Source organism: Spermophilus citellus, assembly GCF_964194105.1.
Source record: "Spermophilus citellus genome assembly, chromosome: 10".
Lineage (NCBI taxonomy): Eukaryota > Metazoa > Chordata > Mammalia > Rodentia > Sciuridae > Spermophilus > Spermophilus citellus.
This window is the reverse complement of record NC_138197.1, coordinates 89,923,631-89,949,400: the sequence shown is the minus strand read 5'-3', so window position 1 is coordinate 89,949,400 and position 25,770 is coordinate 89,923,631. Positions and strand designations below refer to the sequence as shown.

The 25,770-nt window shown below is 31.5% G+C and overlaps 1 protein-coding gene across 10 annotated transcripts in view; it reads right to left on the bottom strand.

Moving 5' to 3' along the window:
* Positions 1-586: 586 nt before the first annotated feature.
* Positions 587-25,770, bottom strand: part of CNOT2 (CCR4-NOT transcription complex subunit 2) — a 101,664-nt gene continuing 76,480 nt past the window's right edge. For 8 of the 10 annotated variants that reach the window (XM_081309971.1, XM_081309969.1, XM_081309977.1 and 5 more), the window contains 12 exons: positions 22,557-22,704; positions 21,645-21,827; positions 19,275-19,354; positions 16,605-16,730; positions 14,783-14,907; positions 13,777-13,897; positions 13,533-13,689; positions 10,391-10,452; positions 10,252-10,301; positions 8,387-8,487; positions 6,802-6,946; positions 587-1,728 (listed from right to left, as the gene is read on the bottom strand). In XM_081309971.1, the coding sequence (XP_081166097.1) occupies positions 1,642-1,728; positions 6,802-6,946; positions 8,387-8,487; positions 10,252-10,301; positions 10,391-10,452; positions 13,533-13,689; positions 13,777-13,897; positions 14,783-14,907; positions 16,605-16,730; positions 19,275-19,354; positions 21,645-21,827; positions 22,557-22,704 (1,385 nt within the window). In that variant the 3' untranslated portion in view covers positions 587-1,641. The remainder of the gene's footprint in view (positions 1,729-6,801; positions 6,947-8,386; positions 8,488-10,251; positions 10,302-10,390; positions 10,453-13,532; positions 13,690-13,776; positions 13,898-14,782; positions 14,908-16,604; positions 16,731-19,274; positions 19,355-21,644; positions 21,828-22,556; positions 22,705-25,770) is intronic. The other 2 variants (XM_081309978.1, XM_081309970.1) reach the window with 2 other exon arrangements.

Below are 25,770 nucleotides of genomic sequence, written 5' to 3'. Positions count from 1 at the left end.
TTAATTTTCAAACATGATTTGGTAAATGTCAATAAACGTTCACTCTTATAGAAAAATAGGTTAAAAATGAAAAATTGAAAAATTTAAAACTCACTGGCTTTTTTCTACTCTAGTTCTGCTTTGGTAGCTTCAGTCTTTAGACATTTTTAAATACAGTATTTTATTTATATGAGAAAAGAATTCATCAACCCATAAAAATGAAATATCCAGGCCAGCAAACTGAAGGTAAAATCTACCCCACCTTGCTTTTTGTCTTACCTTAATTTGTTCATTACTTCATAAAGATAGATCTCAAAACTCTATCAAATTCCTCAGAGAAAAAGTGTTCCCATTGGGCCCCGAAAGTGTTCCGGATGCTGCCATAATCCATTTTTAAAAGTTTTCTCCAGTTAATCTTTTTGTCTACATTTTTAATCTACAAGTAAAATGATTTGCTATGGTTCTATTAAATTATTTGTTGAAAGCTGCAAAAGACACTTTAAATTCAGTCATACCATTCAGTTTGATATTTGCAAAACTTGTTTTCCCTCTAATTTTCATGTTGAAGAAATAATTTCACAATTTAAAATCAAAGTCAACACTGCAGTGAGGAGAGCTTTTCTACTTTATTACAAAGAGAAGAAGCCTTTATGTGGTCAGAAAATACAAGATTGATCTTTTTTTCTCTTCCTATGAAACGCTGCTGTTCAAACAGCCAGAGTGAATTGTCTCAGTTCACTTCTTTAAGTCCCATCACATTCACTTGGGTATGGATGTCCTTGGCTGCTGAAAATCTGGCCCTTTAGTGCACAGGGCGACAAAGTCCCCTGACCAGCAGTTCCAGAATGTCCCATTTTCATATATTGCATCCATGCACACCTCCTAAAAATGAGGTACAGCAGGGCAAACATTTTCCAAAATAGATGTCATATATATAATATATACACATTCGTACATACATACCTTTATTCATGTGATGTCCAAAAATTTAAAAAAAATGTACACATTTATTACAAAATCGTAACAAAGACTGGACAGTGTTTTGCTCATTCTGGAAAGATGAAGCTCAGTAATAACACAACCCTGGAGACCATCCAGAGATTGTGGCAATATCATCCTTTTAAACAGTCAGATATTCTTGCGTTAAGCTTGGCGAAACTGCCTTTCAAAAACAGAAGGGGAAGTAAAATGAAGGAAGCAGACCTTGCTCATCTTTCCAAATGAAATACGAGAAGGATCTTCACATAAAAATGCACAAACATTTGTTATTTTATTACCAATAGTGCTACAATGAACAAAGCAAATTTTGTGGTCTAATTTTGTTGAGTCTTTTGTGGGTTTTATTTTTTACATATAAGAAACTAAATGGTAAACTTCTGTCAGTATACTTGCTTGTCTTTACAGACCCAAGTCTGTCTGCTGGCAAAAATGAAAATAAATGAAAAAATTCAGACCCTGCTCAAACTAGAGAAAAACAAATTACAAATTTAGTTGTTGGGCAGCACATAATTAGTAAGGCAGGACCTCAAATGGTGACCCTTTGCGTAAGCCAATTGCCAGATCCTCAAGGAATTACAACCAGGGTGCCTGAGCCACATCAGTTCTGCAGTTATGTTGAGTATTGTGCTGAGACAGCCATACCCCAAGAAAAGGGAAGTCTTTTTAGAAGGCTTGTTGAGCAGGGTTGTAGTTGAAGGTGGATGGCAGATGAGGCCGTTCTTCTAATTTATCATATTCCAGATGGAACTCCTACCAAAAAAAAAAAAAAAAAAAAATTCATGAAATAGATGATTTCATCTTTTTGATCTCAAATTTTTATCAGAATACATTTTACCATATGAACCAATTAAAATAACTACATAAGAATGGAAATACAAAGAAAACTGTGATTCTATTTTATAAGTACAAAATTGTAGACTTTCTGCATCTAAGTTGAGACTATTCATGAACATTTAGTAAAATGTTATAACTTTTTACTTAAAAGGAGAAAAATCACTAAACATTTAATGCAAAGCACTGAAGATTATAGTGTATTTTAAAAAAAGACCATTTCATACTCTCAAAAGTACAAAAACCTAAAAATTTACTTTTTGCTCATGAAAAAGTTCAAAATGAAGATTTTTCCTATATGTCTTTATCATGCTTTATTTTAAACAAGTAAAATTCTTCTAACTTCATAAAAATCGGAGGATAGTGACCTTAAAACTCACACTCCAGAACTACCCATTTCACAAACTCAAAACCCCCGAACTTAGAGATAATTTAACTGCCAAAGCAAGACAGTACTTTTGCTGTAGGCATATCCGATAATTAGACTGTTCATTTTAAGCAAACTTTCAAAATACTCCATGAGCTTTAAAATTTAAGAATGGCAATTTTTTCAGACTCCTTTCCTCCATGCTTAAAGAACAGAAATGCAAATATAACTATATATACTGGGGGGAAAAACAACAAACACCTCTGCAGCTGCAAAACACAGACACTCTAAAATTACTAATACTATAACCTGAATTTAATTAGCACAGACTATCACTACATATTTCCATATAAAGATTCTCTCAATATGAATTATGTATTTAAAGATTAAACTAGTGACATTTGCAACCATGCGTTAACATATTTTACCTGTGTCTAGTTTCAAACTGATTTCATAATGAATGTTTCCATTATTAAATTAAAATGAAAACTGAAGTCATGTAATCAAAATTTCAGATACAAAATCACGTATTTGAAGTATATTACAACTATAGACAAACCACTTACAATTACTAAAAGCCTAGTATGTGCCAAAACTAGAGATATGGCTAATTTTATCCCAAATTTTTATATTAAACTCAACAGTAGATATTATTTTCACTTTGCACCTGAGGAAACGAAGTTCACATGTAACTTACCCAAGGCATATAAGTGGAACTCCTAGGATTAGGATCCAGACCCATGTGACACCAAAGCTTTTGTCTTTTCTAGTGTAACACATTTTTTAAAATACGTTTATCCCAAGTTCCAAAACAAATTTACTTCAAATATATCCAATCCAAAAGTAATTTTGAAAAAAATTGTTTCATGATATTAGTTTATAAAGTAAGAACACTGTTGTGACTCTGGCTTTTTAAAAAGGTTCTTTTCAGATGATTCATAGTATGAAGGTTATTTGCTTAACAGTAAAAACTAACAAATACCAAAACTACCACAGCCACAGTATCTGCCTAATGAATTATGGTAGCTGCCTTTCGCTCTTCCCTACCCCTACCTAGGAACTAAAAGATTTTTATTGTTTGACTGAAGCTGATTATCCAAATTAGTAATTTAAAAAATCATTTTTTAAAATCATTCTTTTGAAATTTAAAACTGGCATATTAGTTTTCAAAATGTATGTAGCATAAAAAGCCTATTTGTAACTTTTACAAATGATAAATTTTAAGTTACATAAACTAAAATTTCATTCACACAGATGAACTACAATGAATTATTATTAGAATTTAAACCAGGCTAGTTTTATTAGTCTACATACATTTTTACCCCCACATTCTAGAAAAAGATTAGTTTAAACCTAGGGAGCATAAATATTTTAATAATTAAAAAAAAACTTCAATGGAGATTATACAGGTCATATTTAGTCTTCCATGTATTTTCTCCTTTTAAAAATATATAAAGCTTAAACACATTGCTTTGGTTCACAAATCTTAAGTTGATTATTGGTAAGATCTCTTACATGTTTGTAAAATGTATACATATAACTACATACATGCACATCTTTGAACATTTCTTAGGAGCAAAAAATGTGTCTGTACATTATTACCTAATGCTTGCAATAGTGCAAAACTCCTAGCAAGAGTGTAATTAACATCTGATAGACAAAACAAACAAAAAAACCCACTTTTATTCATTTGCTTTAGGAACAGAATATTTGCTTTTTAAGTAACTTTTTAATGACTTGGTTTTCCCAGTAATAAAATTAAGTTATATACTCTCAAAAGGTTATTTAATTCAAGCAGAAATGAAATTACACACTGGATTCAAAGGAACCAAATAAGTAATTATTGCAAAGACAATGTTACCAGTGATCTAATTATATAGAAACTTATACTGTATGAATGTTTCCACAAATTCTCACAAAATTTTGGCTTTCTATTACTAATGAATCCATATTAATTTAAATCTTAGGAAGTAGCAAACTATCTTAAATATAATTATGAGTAATAATTTTGAAGAAAAGCATATATTATGAAAATATAAAAATGTACTAATATGTATCAGCAAAATTAATGAAAAAAACCCACATGTATATCAAGCAATGATAAAAAAAAATCCTTAGTGTAACAAATCCTATTAGATCTAAAGATGACTGGACTAAAAGAATTTCTCAAATTTTCAAGTCTTTAATTGAGAAAGAGAGGCCGTATCACCTGAAAATTCACTGTGGAAGAAATTGTTTTAAAAATGTGTTCATTAAGATTATGTATATGCTATTTGAATTATCACAATCTGATATTAGTGAGACGAGTAATTCTAGCAAAATTATATAGGGTGATATCATCATGCAAGTGGCCAACAAATTGTTAACTTGAGATTTCTTAGAGAAGAATAATATTTCTCAAATCTTACTTTCCCACTTAACAGCTAAAATTTTTAAAACTAAAGACAAAAGCTCAACTAAAAATGATATCAGATAAAATAAGTCAAAATAAGTTTTAACTATATAAACTGTATTATATATACTTAATATATATTTTAGATATAATTTTCTTTAACATTTATCTGAATGACGAATTACTTTTGTTGGAAAGTTAAAAGGGCTCTACATTAATGTTTAAGTTATTTCTGAATTTTTAGCTTTACAAGGAGAACTTAATTATGGAAAACTAAATTTCTCACAAAAGTTATTTTCCTGATACATGTCTAACTAAAATTTAACTACAACTACACAGCTGTATATTGCAAACATTTATTCCTTTTTGCATATATAGGCTTGAAATTTACAATGATACTGAGCAAAAAACTTCAATTATTTATAAGTAGAATATTTTCCCCTCCAAAAACACCCTCTCCCCCATAGTATCCCTTAATTCGGAATTAAGTGTGGAGCAGGACCAGTGTCATATCTGACATAACTTGGGAGCTTGTCAGAAATTTTCAGACCACCTAGACTTACTAGATCAGAAACAGTCCAGGTATGGCTTAGTAATCTGTATTCTGATCAGTTACATTTTTTCCATGTTTGAAAGAATGAAGTAGTAAGCTATCACAGTGATGATAAAAATAATAGCAACAAAACTGCCACAACTACTACCATGTATCAAATACGATGACTATACTCATGATATATATGTATGCATGTCTGTGTGTTAAATTGCATTTAATCTTCATGACAGCCTAGAGGAAAACAACATCTACATTTTACAAAAGAAGAAATAGGCATAGAAAGGAAACTTGCACAAGGTTAAAGCATGAATAAAAGTTAGCAACCTAGTGAGACCCTGTCTCAAAAGTATAAATTAATATGGGCTGGTGATGTGGCTCAGTGGTTAAGCACCCTGGGGTTCAATCCCTGGTACCCACCCCCTCAAAAACAAACAAAATACATGACATGTAGGCTATGGCTTTCTGTGATAACATACTTCTTAAATAGGTAAAATACATAATGTCCCATGTATTATTTTTTAATTTGCACAATTATTTCTATCCAAAATTTTAAATCATACATTCTTTTGGAAGCCAAGATATTCATATTAACTTTAATATTTAACTCATTTAGTATATGGACTTGATTTGAGAAGTAAAGAAATCTGAAAAGAACAATAAAAATAAGATTTAGCCTGCTATTTGTTTTTTATTTTGGTGTTTGTGTTGGGGTTACTTCTTTTCTTGATCCAAGTTCTACATGAAATCTTGAGATATCAAACTTTTTTGTTACAGATATATCTGTTAAGCATTTTAAACTGTTTTCTTAAAATGTAAGTTATCAGTTTACTAAAGCTGATTCAAAACCACAAACCAACTCAAAACTAATAACTAAAACATTATCCAAAGAACTGATTGTGAGCATTGTTTGTTTAAATTTTATTGGTTTTAAGTAAATTTAACTACTGAGTTTACAATCCTAAGAATCAATAATAGAAAACCAATTCAGGAAAATAACTGGTGAAATTGGATAATACAGGCTATATTCTTAACTGAGTAGACTTAAGTACACGCAAGGTAGTGGACACATGTGAAATATGTTTACACTGATGGAAATTTTAAACATGGGACAGTTATAAGGGCATTTTCGTGAGGCAAAAGTTGCAAAACCAAAATAAAACAATCAACTTTTCCGCACAGCCCATTTCCCCCTCATATTTAGCATAGTTGTCACCGAAGTAGTAATGGTTAATCCTTGCAAATTTCTTCCTTTAAATGATTTGCAAATAAACATTCATGTATTTTTCCCATAATGAGTGCAAATATAAAAAAGCCTTTTATGTACTCCTTTTAGGGAAATCTCATCCTTGCTTACAGTAACAATAACATGAAAATACATGACTTGTCCTGTAAAAGGGTATCTTTATTTTACAATTCATTAGACAAAAAAAAAAAAAAAATTTCAAATGTTATAAAGTCTTGTGCAAATTTACAAATCTCTTCCCAAGTTTACCTATTATAGTGAAATTAACTCTTTTTACATTGTCCTAGAGAATCAAGTCAAGCAGGTAGAGAAAAAAATGATGTGGGTAGATCTGGCACATTATTGGAATGGACATATTGGTACACATAAACAGAATAAAAAGCACACTTCTTTTTTAAAGTCTAGATTTACACAGTTGCACGTGGAAAAAAATATACCTTAGCTACTTTCCTCCAGTTAAGACAATCAAAGAAGTAATATGTTCCCCTCTCGTATGTATTGGTTTTCATTGTTGGTTCCATGCCTGGTGCTCTGGTAATCCATACTCGTTCTTCTTTGTGATATCTCCAATCACGATTAAAACTTCAAATTTTAAAAGAAAAGGGTAATTATTTCCTGTGGCTCATATCAAACATTTCCTATATTTTGAAAAACCTTTCTCAGAAAAAATTACACACAAAAATATACATAAATATGGATTCTTCTTACAAGGCTTCTGAGTCTTTATTGTTATTAAATACAACACTAATGGAATATAGAAAAATAATTTTTAAATTTATCCAGAAAGCAAATTTATTACTAAACCCCATACCTTTATTTAACGAAAGTTAATTTTTTATGCAAACAAATGAGATGTCAAAAGTCCAGTGAGTAATAAAAACTTGGGCAGACCAAATAAAGATTCAACATGTTCTAGAAACTTCATTCCTAACTTGCTCTTCTGAATACTCAATAGAAATTGAGATGTTTATTAAAACAAAACCCCAACTATTTATATTATTTGGTAAGAAACTAAATACAAAGTATTTTTGAATTAAACTTTTAAATTGATGTAATTTTATAACAATGTTGAAAACAATATCCATTTTGAAAAATTTAATGACTGTATTACTTTATTTTTTTAACTCAAATATTATCAATCCTAAATTCTCAAAATCTAAGAGTTCTCAAAATCTTATTAGAGTTCATGCAAAAACTAGTGAGGATTTATACAACTTAAAAATTGTGGAATATTCAGAATTGGTTAATGTCCCCCAAAAGGGACATTAAAGGCATCATGTAAATAAACACTTCCCTTCCAATACAATGAGGTAGTTTTTAGACATAAAGACAACAATGGCTAATTATAGATGGATGAGTCAATTTACTTATGAACAAATTAAAAGGAACAAATGATAATTCCTATTTTATAAAAATGAGGGAAAATGGGAAATTTCTCTCAATTGAAATAAAAATTTATACAATTCATTATCAACACAGTCATTTTAAATACATTTTGAAGTATTAGATTCAAGGCCATTTATAAAAACATAATTAGAAAAACTATAATAATGTTTTTATATCATATGTCCTTATGATAATACTAGGATAATATGGACCTTATTTTATAGCACTTCAAAACACACAACAAATAGGCACAGTGCCTTGCCTATATAATAATCAACAAATATTTATTGGTTGATGAAATTCGGTTTCTAATTAATATATGTGGTTCCATAAGGACTAAAAAGAACCACAGGCATACCTTATAATTCATACATTTAACAAAATGATTCACCAAATCTGAGTCAAGTTGATTGTTTTCTTATAAATTTAGCATTATTTAATTGTGAAATTCTTTTTATATATACGATTATGAAGCCACGGTAATTATATAATTTCAATCTAAAGGTATTTTATTAAATGTAAAAATAAATTTGTTGATAAAGATTTTTACTCAATATGGCATTATAATTTTAAAAAGTTTTCGTAATAGTCAAGATTCACTATAATAAAAAAGTGATTAAAAAACTTTCAACATACAGCTCTACTGCAGCTAAAAGTTGTAATACGTCTCCTCCATTCATGTAATAGAGATAGAAGAGAAGGTCTTCTCCATATCGACCAAGTTTTATTGCAGCCAGCTAGAAAAGAAAAATTATTCTGAAATGTTAAATAAATCTAAAATCTTAACATATAATTGCTACCACTGACGTTAAAAAAAAAAAGAAAAAGAACAAAGGAAAGATACACAGAAACTTATCATTTCATAGCAGGTAACTGGTTAACTCAAATGACAACAATTATGTCTGTTACTTCTATTTGATAATATCAATGGGAAAAAGCTAAATAAAAATTTTCAAGTGAAACCAAATATTATCATCTCACTACAAGGATTTAATATCCAATGTGGCAATAACACAAGAATATTGTGCTCAAAGATCTAGAACTCGTATTTAAGTCCTAATTCTATGACCACATTCAAGTTATGAGCTTCGGTTGCAAAATGTGGAAAAAGACACCTATGAAAGTTACTAAAAAGTAAATGAAATTAAATGAGTGAGGGTTTATGAAAGAATCATGTATACAGAAGGCTTATAATAAGTGTAGACTGAATCTATACCTGACAGTGATTCACAAATCACTTGGTTCTGTTTTCAGATGGGAATACAAAATTATGATTTAAGTGACTGAAGAATGACTATATTTCTCTTCACAAGGTAGAAAATAACCAGTCACCAAACTATAAGTGAGTTCAACAGTCTCAAATTTTCAAATTAAAATAAACCTTAAAGGCACCCCAAAACAACAATAACAAAAAATGTATCTGTTTATCTGATGTTTTACACCTAAGTGTTTACTTGGCTGTCACACATTCTTGAATGTCATTTTTCTCCCCATTCATGTCACCCCTGTTCAGGTGGCGGTTACCAAATGCAACCAATTTTCAGCATTTCTCAAACTGGTCTAAGGAAATGTTCTGCAACCAATATGTAAACTGGAGCAAAAGAGTTCTATAGTAGAGATGACAGAATATCACAAAATCCACAAATGAAAAATACCACACTCCCTGTTATCATAATTCTTGTTTTCCACGTATTCAGACAATTAAAAGACATCTTGGGATATATTTCTCTCTTTATCTGCCTGTCCACAACATCAATAACCATTTGACCATACAACTGTGTGGTACATAATCAGAATGCTGTCATTTAAATACAGACTCTCTCTCTCTCTCTCTCTCTCTCTCTCTCACACACACACACACACACACACACATTTCCATTAAGTCATCTTTTCACAATTTCAAAAATTTAGATTTCATATTTTTTTCATTTGAATTTTTTTCTAATGGAAATGAACTCTACCATTTTCTTTCTTACAGTGAAATAAACAGATAAAAGCTGTAATCTGTTAATCACTTTATAATTAGAACTGTAGGTAATTTAAACAAAGTAAAAGAAAAAAAGCCAAGGTCATAAATAATTTTAAAAGATGTACAGTTGTTCCATTAAAAAACTGCACCTATGTACTATTTTTAAGAAAAACTCTTTCTCATGGGTAAGGCATAAAATAAGAATATCAGAAGAAAATTTATCAAATTTTCCATAAGTTTATTCCCACTGAATGTGGTTATGGTTACATCCTTTTATTAACCGTGAGAAATATTTTTACCAGTCCTAACATTGTTTCATTTTTAAACTACAATCTAGGACTTTATCAAAAGATTAAGATCATAAACAAAAATAGAAATAAAACTGTCATATAAGTTGAATGAAGATACAAAAGCATATCCCCAAGACCACTGTTAATTATTTTAAAAATATTATGCTGTCTAAACTGAAAAGCGGCACCTGAAAAATAGATAAAATTCATGCTGACTGAGTAGAATAATAAACTACACTCACCTTATCCCTAATGTGAATGTTCGTTAAGTACTCAGATGGAACATGGAAGTCTGGATAATAAAATGAAAAAAGCCTTATTAACTGATTCTCAGTTATAAATATCTTTAAAAAAGTTCTCAACATAAACAGCTTCTCCTACCTATGTCTTGAGGTCGACAAGGTGAAGATGCCCAGGGTGATGCAAATTTGGGGTAGAGATTTCTGAATAAGGGGGGAAAAAAACCACTTTGAAATCCAAAGTAGAAAAACAAATTTCTAATCTAATTTCACAAAAACTAGGAAAAACAGACCTCAAATATAAAATGACCATCTTTACTTCTAATTTCTTGGGTTTACTATGACTTACACAGCAGAAAACTGAAACATATATCTATACATATGAAAAATGCAGTGGGATTGCTTCTCTCAGTATTCCTGTAATAATATAAACAAGTTATCACAATATTTTTAAAAAGTATGATTCAAATTTCCTATTTTTAAGTGACTTCAACTAAGAATGCTTTAAATTCATCAATATTATGCCTTCAAGTTAAATTACTTTCCCATTTATGTGCCCCTCCCCCAATAGTAAGAGCAAATTTCAAATTCAAATATTTACTGAGTACCTATTATATGTCTGGCACTGCTTTAGGTGCTTGGGATATATAAGTAAACAAAACAAAGATTACTGACTACATAAAATTTACTTTCTAATTAAGTGTGAAAGATTAGAGATGCAGAAAATTTAGGATAATATATAAATAACCCACGTTAGGGGAAAAGAAATGATTGCATAATTAAATCGGGTGGTCAGTTTAGGTACCATTGAGAAGGTCAGATCTGGACAAAGACTGAAGGAGATAATCATATTATCTACCAGGTAGAAACTGTTTTAGTTAGACTCTTCTTAGATCAACTAAGTCAGGAACATGATTGAAATCTTAGGTATAGCAAGAATGCCAGTGAAGATGGAACACAGTGAACAAATGAAAAAGCTTTTGAGGTAGGGTTTGGGGAGATGAAATGACTAGGCAAGATGTTGTAGGGCTATAAAAATTGGGGGGGGGGGGGGTTAATTATAATGAAACCATAAACCCTTAATGGGTACTGAGTAAAAGAATAACTTATTTAAAAAGGATTGTCCTGGCTGCTACAATATTTAGAAACTAAAGAATTGTGAATACCTGATGATTGGTTAACAGAACAGCCAGACAATAGAGGATGGATGTTGATTCAAATCAGACTGGTAGCAGTTTAAATATATACATAATCTGATCACAAATTATGTATATATTTTGGAAAAAGACTAGATATAGGGTACAAAAGAAAAAGGGAAGTTAAAGATGATATTAAGCTTCTGGAAGTATAAACCAAGATTAGGAAGGCTACAGATGCACTAAATTTGAGCAAGATCATCTCAATAATATTTAATTGAATCTGGAAATCTCAAGTCCAGGAGAGAAGCTGGAGAGGGTTCCTCAATATATATAGTATTTAAAACTATGAAACTGGTCTCTAAGGGAGTAAATAGATAAAAGAAGAAGACAAAAAGGTCAAAAGAGAAGGAGGTATCAGCAAAAAAATAAATAAATAAAAAGAATCAACCAGTGAAATCAGATAAGAATTGTGCCTTCCAATTCAAGGAGAAAGAAATTCTAGAAGAAACCACTGAATTTACTAATGTTGGAGGCTATTTGGTGACCTTCATAAGTACAGTTTTAGTGAAATGGTGGGGACAAAATCCTGATGGACAAATTGGAGAAACAGACGATTATTCTGAACAGTTTTGCTTTGAAGAGAATAAAGAAATAGGATGTAAACTCATCAAAGAAGGAGGCTGGACCAAGACAAGATTTCTTTTTTAAAATGGGAGAAGTAGTAGTATATTTGAATGCTAATGGAAATAATTAAGTGTGAAAACTGTCATATCCTTGAATTTTCAAGAGAGTGTTAGAGTAGAAAGTAAAACAGTAAAAGACAAGAATAAAGTAGTTGCAGATGGCAGTAAAAGTGCCCATGTTCTTTTTTTTGGTACCAGGAATTGAACTCAGGGGCACTCAACTACTGAGCCACATCCCCAGTCCTATTTTGTATTTTATTCAGAGATAGAATCTCACTGAGTTACTTAGTGCCTTGCTTTTGCTGAGGCTGGCTTTAAACTCGCAAAACTCCTGCCTCCGCCTCCTCAGCCACGGATTACAGGCATGAGCCACTGCGCCTGGCCCCATGTTCTTTTTTGATTGATCCACCCTCCTTCTTAGAAAAGTACACATAAAAAGCAAGGTCATCATCTGAGAGTAAGGACAGGGGGAGAAGGTATTAGGGGTTTGCACAAATGTAATATAGTTGTTTAGAAAAGAAAAAAGAATAGACTAGGCATCCCAGGTATAAGTAGATCTGGCAAAATTAAGGATATGCTTTTGAGGTTCTTGGCCATAATGAAAGGCAGTAAAGCTGTATGACTTTACTCTGAGTTCGCAGCACACTTAGGAATAGAACAGGCAGAAAAATGACCAGGCTGTAGTTACATGCAAGTGTTACAAAGTGAAAGAGGGGCAAAGAAGTTAAGGGTATATGTAAATGAGCAATTATGACTGACCACAGCATTTAATGAATGAGAAGGAAATGAGTTCACAAAAGGGAAAGACGGACAGGTATACCAAGGAACGGTGAAAATGTATAAGAATCAATGGATTAAAGGTCCCAAAGGAGTGGGCTGGGGTTGTTGCTTAGTGGTAGAGTGCTTGCCTGGCAAGTGTGACACACTGGGTTTGACTCTCAACATCGCATATAAACAAATAAACAAAATAAAGGTCCATCAACAACCAAAAAAATACATTTTAAAAAACAAAAGGTCCCAAATGATTATAAGAGTTCTAATACTAGAGGGAGGGAGACAGAAAACAGAAGTAGTGGTCAAAGCATAACAGCATCACTTAAAATGATGCAAAGACTGTAATTATTAGCAATGACAGATCAAAAGGATAACGTAAGGTGTGGCTGAAGTATGAGAAAACAAAGTTTTTGGAAAAAAGACATTCAAGGAACCAAGATTTCAGGATTTTTTTAAAGAATCACATATACATCTATAATAGTGGACCCAATTATAAGAGGAATAATAATACAGATGACGATGAATCAGGTACTAATATGACACAAATAACCCAAAAAGTAAGCAGGTAACAATAATAATGAATGTCAGCAAATGATATAATTTGGTGATACGATAAAAAGCTACAAGTTTAAGATTAAATAGTAGAAATATTATACACAAATGTGAAAAAAGAAAAAACCAAACTTACTCAGGAGAGTTCAGATTGAGGCCTAATGTTGTTAAGTCACTTCCTAAAGCAAGATGTACCATTCCTGGGTCTGTCTCTGCTGCCCTGATAAATGTTAACAGGCCAATCATTCCAAATTGGTCCGTCACCATTCCTTGAGGAATGTTAGTAACCCGACCTGGATAAGAAAAGTCATTTTTATTTGTGTGGAAAAAGTAAAGAAAATGCATTTTATAATATCTTTGACATATTTATAGAGTCCCACCATCAGGTAACACCTGGATCCCTTTTTTCTGCTGATTATTATTTTGTGTTGTTGAACTTTTATCTCCAGGGAATTTGGGTCCATCTGTACTTGAAGTTGGCTTGCCAGATGTATTCAAATTCTAGCATGAAAAACATTAAATGTGACATTAAAATGCTTTAAGTACACAAATTCAAGTCAGTATATTAATGCCTTACTATTCATTCTTTACCATATTTAAATTGGTAGTACATTTTTACCTGCTTTTCAAGTTCTACATGAAAATTTTGTTTCCATAATTGTCCCATGGTATATGAACAAATCCCATACCATCCACATTTAAAGATTTAATGGACAAAAAATCCAGGGAAAATATTCTTAACTATATTGGATCTTAAACCAATGAGAAAAACCCCTCTCAGGGGCTTCTGCTTTGAGATACACTATTAGTTACACTCTTTGATATTTTCACTTAGAAAGCAACCTCTAAGACTAGCTAGAAACACGGACTTTAAACAAGTTAAACTTATTAGAATTCTTACCCAATCATCTTTTTTATTATTGACTTTAATAATATACAAACTCACATCACACATACAAAAGGCTATTTTCAGTGAAATGTGGAACAAATAAATACATTTGTTAAGTCATAAAGAAGCTGAGTTGGCTGAATCAACACAGGTATAAAAATGTGTATAAAGATTCTTCAAGGAGAAAACTTACTCAAGAAAAACACAGCTCCTTAGAAGGCTATATTATCAAACTTCATGGGATCCAGCTGACAGGGACTACAATAAAAGTCTAAATTAACTCTGAGAAGTTCAACAGAAATTTGCATACCTATATGAAATAGGAAAAAAATAGGCTATCTTCTAAGTTATAAAGCTTTTCTGCATTCTTCAGAAGTTAGGTTATTACAGATATTCAAGATAAACAGTTTCGTAATAGTATTTAGTAAGTAACTGTTAATATAAATCTGAAGGGAAGAAAATTATATCACTCACATATACAATTCTCAGTTACTTACAGATTTACTGTCATCATTACTTGATGTTGGATCTTTATAGCTGGAACCAGGTAATGCTGGAAAATCTTCATTGTGTATTGAGAAGTCCTGGGATTGCTCATTTGCTGGTTTTGTTACCATTCCAACTATGTAATAAAAATAATCCAGAGAATTGCAATTGATATTCATGATATTTTGCTACATGCTATAAAAGCATACTTCAAAAAACTAGTAATCAGGACAGCAATGAAGAACTAAATTTTGGTGTACTGATTAACAATTCAACACACAAAGTAATACAAGGGAAATTAGTGGTAATCCTGTAATTCTAATCTAATGCTGTACATAGGTTCTTAAAAATATGATTTGATATGATATTGGTAAGGATTATTAAAATTTTTGGTTTAAAAACATGCTTTAAATATTTGACTAAATATTATAAATACTAGTTAACTTTCAAATAAAAAATGAACAAAATAAATTTTAAAAGAACATGGAAGTATTCTACTTGAAAGTAACTTACAGAGTGAGCAAATTGCAATTATAAAACAACTCCATATTATTTCAGATTTTCTTGGATTCCATGTTATAGATGTAAAACATGCAAGATCTGGGAAATAATCCTCCCACTATACTTGGCATTAGTCGGGCCCTTATTGGAGAACAATATGCAGTTTGGGGCTCCACAATTCAAGAACGATATGGAGAAACTAGAGATGGTCCAAGAAGAGCAACGGGAATGATTAAAGGGATGAAAAAATGGACCTATGAGGAAAGGTTAAAAACATTAGAGTCTCAACTGAGAACTAAGCAGCTAGGTACTCAACTTCCCGGACAGATCAATTTTTGTTATTTTTGGAAGATTAATTTAGAAACTTTAGAATATGAACAATAAAACTTTGCCTTTTTTACATATTCTGAAAGACACAGAAATTGTTCTTGGTTGATAATGGGAAAAATATTATTAGTTCTACTTTAGAATAACTGATGAATTGATCCCTTTTCTAAATGCATTGTTTTGCTCTTTGTCTCTATTAGAAGTCTTCCCAAAAGGAACCAACTATGTGGCAGAATACGGGTATACCGCCATCACAGAATTTTCACGTCAAAACTGCTATACTGTTGTTGCATGATTCCCTCCCTTTATTTTTATTTAACTTTTATTAGCCAAATCCTTTATCTATTAGCACAGTGAAAAAGGATAATGAAGGGTATTAATGATGATCAAGAGTCTACATAAACTATTATATATTCCTTGAACAGTGGTTCTCAGTAGGGGTTATTTTTTCTCCCAGGGGACATTTGCCAATGTCTGGAAACAACAATGATTGTGCTGGCAGCTTGTGGGCTTAAGGCAGGAATGCTGCTAAACAGTCTATACAAACAGGATAGCACATCCAAATCCCCTGTCTACAAAGCATTATTGAGTCCAATGTCAGTAGTGTGAATGTCGAGAAACCTTGGCTTAAAGAAACGTCTTCAATGTATAGACATTTATTTTTAATAACTAGGAATATATGCTTTTGAAAAAATGTGGGATCAATTAAGGCAAGTTTTAAAAGGCAGACCACATAACCCCTTAGGTGAATGCAGAGATATCAGCAGAAAATAACTTCTGAATAACAATAAGGACTTCCTTTTGGGTTTCTGTACAGTTTTACAGTTTACATATTCTGAAAGACACAGAAATCCTTCTGTGTGAATACTGACGAAATTATACTAACCTGATTGGAAAACACAAATATATATATTTACATATATAAACACACACACACATGCATACGTACATATGTGTACATGCAAAAGAAAGTTTGCATTGGCCATCATAAAAAAGCTTAATTACCATATGGAGCTCTTCCAGCCAAGGGGTTTATTAATGGAGTTGGGTTACCACTTCCTTCCCTTCTGTTTCGGTCTGCTAATGCTGGAAAATCTGAAAGGTCCAATCCTGTCACATTTTCACTTCCATCTAAATAATAAGAAAGAATAATATTTATTGGTTCCACAAACATTTAAACCAAGATTGTAAAACCCAATCACAATATAAATTGAGACAACAGTGCCTTGTTCCTAAATAATGCAGAGCACTGTATTAGGTTATATGGAGGTGCTCAAAAGATACTTGTGGAATGATTTCATGTTAAAGAATTTCATGAACAACTGAAGAAAACAATATGCAACCAGTGTATTAAAACCCCAAATCCTGGAAACCTAAGAGAATATGGAGTGAGACTGTATATTATTTCCCCCCCTGGAAAATGGCAACCTAAATTTATAGCTTATTAGCTAACAAGAGGGAGATTGTTGTAAATGATATCTTCATTATATTTGGTGGAGGTTTTATCTGGAATGCTTGGGAGCTTCAGTTACACACATATGTGACAATAAAATTACCTCCAAATGGCTAGAAAGAGACTGGGGACAGTGAAGAACACCTGAGGACTTCTTCCCTATAACCTACTGGTTTCATATACAAATATGCGTGTGTGTGTGTGTGTGTGTGTGTGTGTGTGTCTGTTTGTCTATTCTGGGGACAGAGGATTCCCATGTCTGGGGAGTGACTGGGAAATAGATCAACCTCAGAAGTTTGTATTACCTATTACACAGTAGGCGCTCAATAAATATATACTAAATATATGAAACTTATTTTTACTCACTTAAGCCAGTCTGCTTCCTTTAAAATTAAAATTTAATCCAACTTTTCTCCTTTGCCTACAGTAATCATCTCTTGATTTTTTTCAACTTTTAGTATTCTTACAACCTTTATTTTAATTTTTGAAGAACCTAATTTCCACACCTCCAATTCACCCTATGCTACCGTTTTAATTTTTATTTCATTTTTTGCTTTATAACTATTTTCAAATTTTTGCTATTATCAAATTCATTCTCATTTTTCTCTGAATTTTGTAATTAAAGGAATCTCAACTATTATCTTTGATTATTTTGTTTAAAGAAAAAAAGCCACTCCATTAATACAGGTGATAATATAAAACTACAAGGGTAAAGATAAATGATTCATACCCCCATCGTTTAAAAATTAGTTTATAAATTTTCAATTAAATATACTATTATGTGAACAAGACAATAGAAATTTTAAAATTACATATTGTTTCCACTTATAAAATAATATCTTAAATTATCTGATTACACAATAATTACAAACTTTGGATATATGTTAACTTTTAATATGACTTTAGGACTTACAAGATGCAATTCAAAATTGCCATTATTTGAGAATATATTTTAACCTAAAAAGTTAATAAACTCCCAAATTTGTATTTTTAGGGAAAAACTTGAAAATAATTTTCCCACATTAAAAACACTCAGTTAAAAGAGAATTTTAAAAAGAATTCTAAAATTTTATAGCAGTGTACAGAACCATAATTCAGAATCTAAGATGATACTGTCAAATACACTGTTACTTTATGTTCCATTTGTGGAAAAACCTGACTGAACTGTGGCATGCAGCCTGATTTCACAGATAATTATAATATAAAAATATGTACATTTTAGAAACAATGAGATATAGTACTTTGTAGTATTTTAACACCTTGAACACAAAACCACCACATACAAATGCTGAATTTGGAATTTTTTTCAAATGATTTAATTATGGTCAACCTATGCTGCTGAGCATACATTAACATTTAAAAATTAAAAGCCCATAGCCACCAATGACATTTCCTTATTAAATTTTCTCTCATGCTTCCAATATATACACCATTTCACTAATTGTTCTTTCACCTACTTCCTCCTTTACAAGTCTTTCTCTCCCAGAAATCCAGCCCAATTTTGCTCCTATAATCATAACAACGTCCTTTATTTCCTTTCTCAGGAAAGGGTCTGGAGGCAAGGGTGAAGAGAGTAAAACCTAAAGCAAAATAGCAACACTGCTCCCTATTTGCTTCTGGCTGAAGCAGTTGATAAAAGAAATAAACCAACAGACTGCAGGAACTTTTGTCAAAATCAGAATTGGTTCTCCATGCAACTAAATTTTTGAATTATGTACATACAACTGGGCGAAAAATTCAAAAGGGTTAAACACCAAAATTAGTATTAAGAAAAGAATGGTAAGCGCTCCATATAATCGGAAAGGTTTTCTTCAATCTGTATCTCTATAATCAGAATATCATTACCACCCAAACTAGTCTAGATTATTGTTTTCCTAGTGACAGGGCTGAGGACAGAAAAAGTTTTGTGAAGTAAAAAGAATTCTGAGGCATAAATATAGACTAAATTAATGTTTAGGCTCTTCCACTGTGTCAAGGAAATAATCCTGATGTTATAATACAAATCACTATGGTATTACCATGCCAAGTAAAAAAAAAAGTCTTTAACTATATCTCTCTACCATTTATTAAAGCCTATTCCTAATAATTTCTCACTAAATTAAATTCTACCACTTAACACAATAAGAAATTCTACAATATTTAAAGACCAGTATGTTGAATTGCTTTATATTTCAGAAATCTACTGTATTTTTTATAGGGTACTAGCTCCAGAATAAGCTTACCTGTTCCATTAAAAATGTTACTTGATAAGGAGTTATTCATTCCAAATGCCTGATTCCTGTTCATTCCAAATCCAGACATACTGGGTACATAGAAAATAATTTTAGATATACAGTAAGAATACTAACTTTGAGATGAAGAAAAAAGAAAAGTGTATACTTTTGGTCTCCTCATACAAACAACAATATGCTTCATAATCAATACTGATTTTATTTTTTTGAGTTTAATCTTTATTTTTATTTAAAAGCTTCTCTAAAAGTCTTTTCATGAACAAGAGAGAACTAAAACATCTTAAACATATTAATTAAAAAAAAACAAACAATTTATGAATGAAACTTCAAGAAAACAGAGGCTAAAGGGTACCATTTTATGTCCCTCGTGAGCCAATTTACTGGACACTAAAAGTATTCCTAATCTCAAAAATATGCAGGTAGGTTTAAGACTATTCTTCCTGAAAACTTGTTTTACTTTACTTCCTTTACTGGTGAAACTTATTAATACTTATCATAACATATCCTCCCAACCAAAATATAAACTCATGGATAGAGTCCATGTCATATTCATCCTTGCATCCTCTGCCCTTTAGTGTTTATTAAGATATAACAGGCACTCAACAAATGTTTACTTGACCTGAATTAAATGATGCTTTTTAAAAACTGAACTGAGTGTTCTAAAACACATCATTTTTATCTAATAGTTTACTTTTCATCTATTTAATGGAAAGAATATCTCTCCATAGTACCAATTCCAAATTAATGTACGACTGGTATTTTGTAAATAATTACAAATGCCTCTATCCACCTACTTGTTTTGCACAAGCCTAAGCATGACAAGAAAAAGCAAAAAAAAAAAAAAAAAAGAAGCAAAAAAAGAAAGAAAGAAAAAAAAGAACAAAGCTGAACTCAGGGCAAGGCAAATTAAGAATGTCAACAAGAATTATTAATGCAGATTCTATAATGAAATTATATATCTTTGACATCAAATAATGATCTGACAAAAGACAGTATATCAATGTTGAGCAGGCTTAACTTGTTTTAAGCTGAGTTTTTTCCCTCCTAAATCTGTAAAACTATGGCCAAACAACTATTGATAAAATATGCAGCTAGAGAAACAGCACTCTAAAGAAGAGCAGGTAAATCAATGAAAATATTTGTTTAACATGTTAGAATTGCTGATGATATAGGTACCCTCAAACATGGAGTAAGTGTTCAAAGATGAGAACATTTTATAATAAATACAACTTATCAATAATAAAAATAAGCAGGGACTTAGAGATTCACTTTACGTTGACAACTTATAACAGTATTTTTTTAAAAAAACAAAATGAAAATATATGGAAAGGCAAAAATTCATACATTCAATGAACAATATTACAAGAATGCAGAAAGATGTGATAAAGCCTAAGAAATATTATATGGTAAGGAAGCTATCAGATGAGAATTTTGATGACCCTTAACACATAATTTTTTAACAAATTAAAGAGCAATAAAATTATAAAAGAAATACTTATGAGTCTACATAAAAGAACTGGAGCTTATGGGATGAAGAACAAACAGGAAATGTTCTAATAACCTATTTTAATCCAGATACTACAAGTACTAGAAAGAAGAAAGCAAATTAATAGGCATAATGATAATACTTAGCTCAAGGTCCTACAGCACTCCCATAATCCCCCATTTAAAAAAAAGTGTGTGTGCAATCAAGCTTAAATGATGTTTTTCAAGAAAGTCTTATATTTTAGATATAACTCATATAAATTACCCAAACAGCTTGAAAATACTAACAAAATAGTTCTCATTTGCACAGTATATGCAAATGGACAATGCAAAAAGGAGTGAAAAAACATAACTTTATGTTTTTGTTTCGAATCCCTAAACACAATACTATTTTTAAATACTCTTCACATAACCTTACAAGTCTTTGGTCAATAAGCCTCCAAAGTACAAAACGGATTTCACTGAGAATATATTTAACCAAAGTGTAACCAAAGCAAAGCAGTAATAGTCAAGCATGTCTCTAGTCCTATTCACCAATCTGGAACTCTTACCACACAGGTGACCAACCTCAATTAATAAAGGTAGGACATATCAATAAAAATTTGCCTGGTGGCAACCCAAGAACAATCCTTTTCTAGCAGCAACAACAACAACAACAAAAAGATTTAATGAGCTTTCTAAAATCAAACTTAATTCAAAAGAATGTATCTTTAGTTTTACAATTGTGATATGTAACAGAATCTTTGCTCATAAATATATGATGAAACACACTTATGAGACAGAAGCCAAGACTCAAGAACAAAGCATTGAATATGAAAAGGAAAATCTGAAGATACCCAAAAAGACAATTATACACAGTATCAATAAACATCTTACCTGTTCACAGTAAAAGGCTGTCGAGAAGGCTGCTGCTTTGGCATACATATTATGCTTGGCGAGCTTCTGTTGGGGCTACCTAACCCTGAACTGCTCATGCTATTTGTCCTGCTAGGAATTCCAATGCCCTGACCAACCTGGGAGTGGTTCATCATATTCCTAGGATTCATAGGCAAAATACCCCTGAAAAAGAAGTCCATTATACTAAATAAGCTCTCTACAATCACTCATTAAAATTATCTATAAATAATCAATTGGTATAATCCTAGAATCTCAAATATACTTTCAAACTGTATTCCTAAATTTTATTAAATTCTTTTAGTCATTCTAGTTTTTTAAAAAGAAAAATTAAAGTAAACAAACCAATTTAAAAACGGGCAAATTATAGTGGAACTAAATAGGTGACATCTAAAATGAGAGAACTATTGGTGTGACTGGGACAAAAATTAAATGTATTTCACATATACTTAGAATAATTTCACTCCAAATTCCTGTCATTCTATCCTCTTCATACTAATATGCATAATCTGCATAATCTACATCTTCCTTTTCTTTTACTCACACTAAAGTAATGAATGTGTGGTGAGAGAGCAAGGATCAGAATTATCGGGGGAGTCATTTTAAATTGTACATCTTTGAGGAAGAGAGATATGGCTTTTGAAAAAGCTCCCCAGGAGGAGATTAACCCTTGATATTCACCCACTGGGCAACTAGTATGCTAGCTATAAAATAAAAACATCTTGCACTAATCAATCGGCAATGAAATAAAATGCGCCTAGGTATTTTTGTTTTCTTGGTGAAAGGCACTGAACCAGAAATTCAATCATCACCTTGTTAAAAAATTAAAAGCTTGCTTACTCTACAAAGATACATTTTTTTTTTTTTGAAATATTCTGGTCCACCAATAAATACCTGCTTGGAGATGGAGGCGTGTGAAGTGACATTGTTGGTACCCCTGTTGTTGGCGTGACGTGGCTCGGTAACTGAGTGCCTTGTGATAAGCTGCGATTTAACTGAGGGGTATTGTTGCTCATTCCCCTCATTGGAAGGCCTAGTGCACCTAATAAAAAAATTCAGAAGAAGGAAATTCATTGCCATCAGGAATGAAATTGTTATCCATCTTCTGGAGCTGGCAATTTAAAACATTTTTAAATGACCTAATGTAATATGCAAATTTTAAATGGATATATTCAATTTACTCCAAATGGACTGTGATTTTAACAAAAAATTCTAGTCTGAAATCTCATTTTGAATGAATATCATTTTCATTTCTATCTTACAATAAACTATGTCTGTCATTGATTATGTTACAATATTATACTATACTTGATCTTAGCCAAAAAGTCTAGAAGCAACAGAATGCTACAATATTATGAATGAATAGTTTTCAAATTTATTAAAGGCAAATTTGCAAAATTTGTGCAAATATACCTTTAAGAAATTTTGCGATCTTGTGTGTTTCTGTTTAAATTCACAACTGATGTACACAGAAAGACATCCACCACCCCCTTTGCAGAAGTAGGTTTAATTTTTATGATCCTTTTAAAATGTATGAGAAATTTCTTTACTATTATACATCTCTCTCTCTCAGTATTACAATTGTTACAAACCCAACATAAAATGCCAACTGTTTAAAAAAAAAAAAAAACCTGATAAAGACAAAGCAACAAAAAATTTAAGACATTTAAAAATATTTCAAAGTATAATGATTTTGTTCATCTAGTCCTCCTCGGGTCAGATGTAGGGATGGTTATGTTCCATATGTGTTATTTTTAAGATTAGTACGGGTTTTGCCATTGAGATATAAAATATATATTTTTAAAAAATTAACCAATTTGGACAAATTTGTTTTAAAAATGTATTGATATTTATTGACTTTTATTCAGATAACATGAAATTGTGAGTTATTTTCTTAATGAAACAGAGTAATTATCATGGATAGCTAATGTTATATGTATATGTTTATTTTTTACCCTTTTATTCCTCAAAGTAAAGATGTACAGCTGTCATTTCTGTTGTCATTCTGCCTGAAAATGTTTCCTGTTTCTAGTCTGCTGAGGAATGGCACATTGATCAACTAAATGTATTGTAAGTTGGAAGTTAAGTGAAAGTAATAAGACAGAGGAAGAGCCAATTAGTATGTAGGTGATGTTAGTGCTAGACACCCCCCCCCCACACACACACACCTTACTGGTCTAATTTGGATCTAAAACTTTCAAAGACCTGAAGATTTTAAAAACTATGACCTCCAAATAAATACAGTTCTCTATATACCATGAATATTTTCTTTCAAACATCTTTATAAAATTTATTGTCATGACAATGTGTCACTTTCCCAGACACATAAAGGGAACTGACTTGGTCACTGCATTTATTTTGTTTACTCTTAAATTTTGTGAACATGAGGATCCCATTAGCTATAGCCACTTTCTCTGAATATGGGACAAAATAAGGAAGTACAAGAGATTAAAAAATCAGCTAACTTAAGATCTCTTCAAAAGAAATTGGTCATTTCCCGCTCTCCTCAAGCATATCAGTTTTCCTCCAGGCCCCTTAGGTGCTCCCATAACAGATAACCAAAATCACATTTTCCCATCACTCATTCAAACAAACATTTCTGAGTGTGACTACTGCATTAGCTTCAGGTGATATAGCAGTGAAATATAAAGAAAAGGCTCCTACCTAAGGGACCTTAAATCCTATTCCCCAAACAGGCTGTCCTGTAGTCAGCCATAGCTGCAAATTTCCTATAGGAGGATGTTTCCCATAGTTAATGTTCTCTTAAAAAATACACCATTTTACATGCAGAAATCACCCTAGATTGTACAATGTTGACATATTACAGATTAGGAATCTGAGGCTCAGATAAGTTAACTGACCTCTCCAAGGTGACACAAAGAACCATGACAAGAAATTAGATCTCTTAACACCCAGTGTTCTTTAAATGGCAACACTATTGAGTGCTGAAGACAACTCTAATTTAACACTGATCTACTTCTTCTACCTCAAAACTTGTTCCAAATTTCCATCTCTTGATATCTTCCCTTCATTTGCTTTCTCATCTTAATACCTGCCCATTTTTTCAAGTTTTCCTTTCCCTTTTCACTCTTTTCCACCCACTCATCTTTAAAACACTTTCCAAAAATCTAATAAATGTTTGGACCCTTTATAACATACAAGAAACCCTACAAATGACTCATGGAGATTCATCCTCTTTAACTCTGTTTACACATATTCAGAAATATTTTAGAGATTATCAATATTAGCAAAGATACTTCTGAAAAAGGAAAATACACAATTTAATTAAGAATTGGCATGCTTGAATTAATTCACAGTGCTAAGAGGGAAGGAAGACTATGAAATAAAGAAAATAAATATTATTGTTTCATTTCAGACCTCAAAATTCATGTTCTTCATAAAAAGTTAATAGATAAATTCAAAGGTCTTAGTTTAGTTTTATTGAACTAGATATAAAAAGATCATTACAAACTGGATCATTAATTCCTGAATATTTAGTAATGGGGTTACTTTAAATTTAACTTAAAATTGTGTTGTACAATAAAGTATTAATAGCACTGACTAATGAACATACAATGATTTATATTTAGGCAATAAAATATACTAAGTCATTAAATTTGAGTTACCTGAGTCAAACTATCAGCAGTGGTTAGGCTGAAAGTAGGGGGAAATTTCATCTTTTACTAGAATAATTAACACAAAATCATTTCCAAAATATTAGCCCAAGAATACAGGCTAACAAAAGATAAAAAAAAAAAAAAGAATTCAAGAGATTGGACTGTAGGTTAAAACAACTACAACAGGGCTGGGGATGTGGCTCAAGCGGTAGGGTGCTCGCCTGGCATGCGTGCGACCCGCATCACATACAAACAAAGATGTTGTGTCTGCCGAAAGCTAAAAAAAAAAATAAAGAAAGAAAGAAAGAAACATTGATACCGCCGCCAAAAAAAAAAAAAACACACACAACTACAACAGGAAACACACACACACACACACACACACACACACACACCTACCCATGATCATACATGAGTAAGTGGGAGGACAGTAAAATAAAAATTTATGGAGCACTTCATAACCAAACATACTACAACTTCATCTCTTTTCC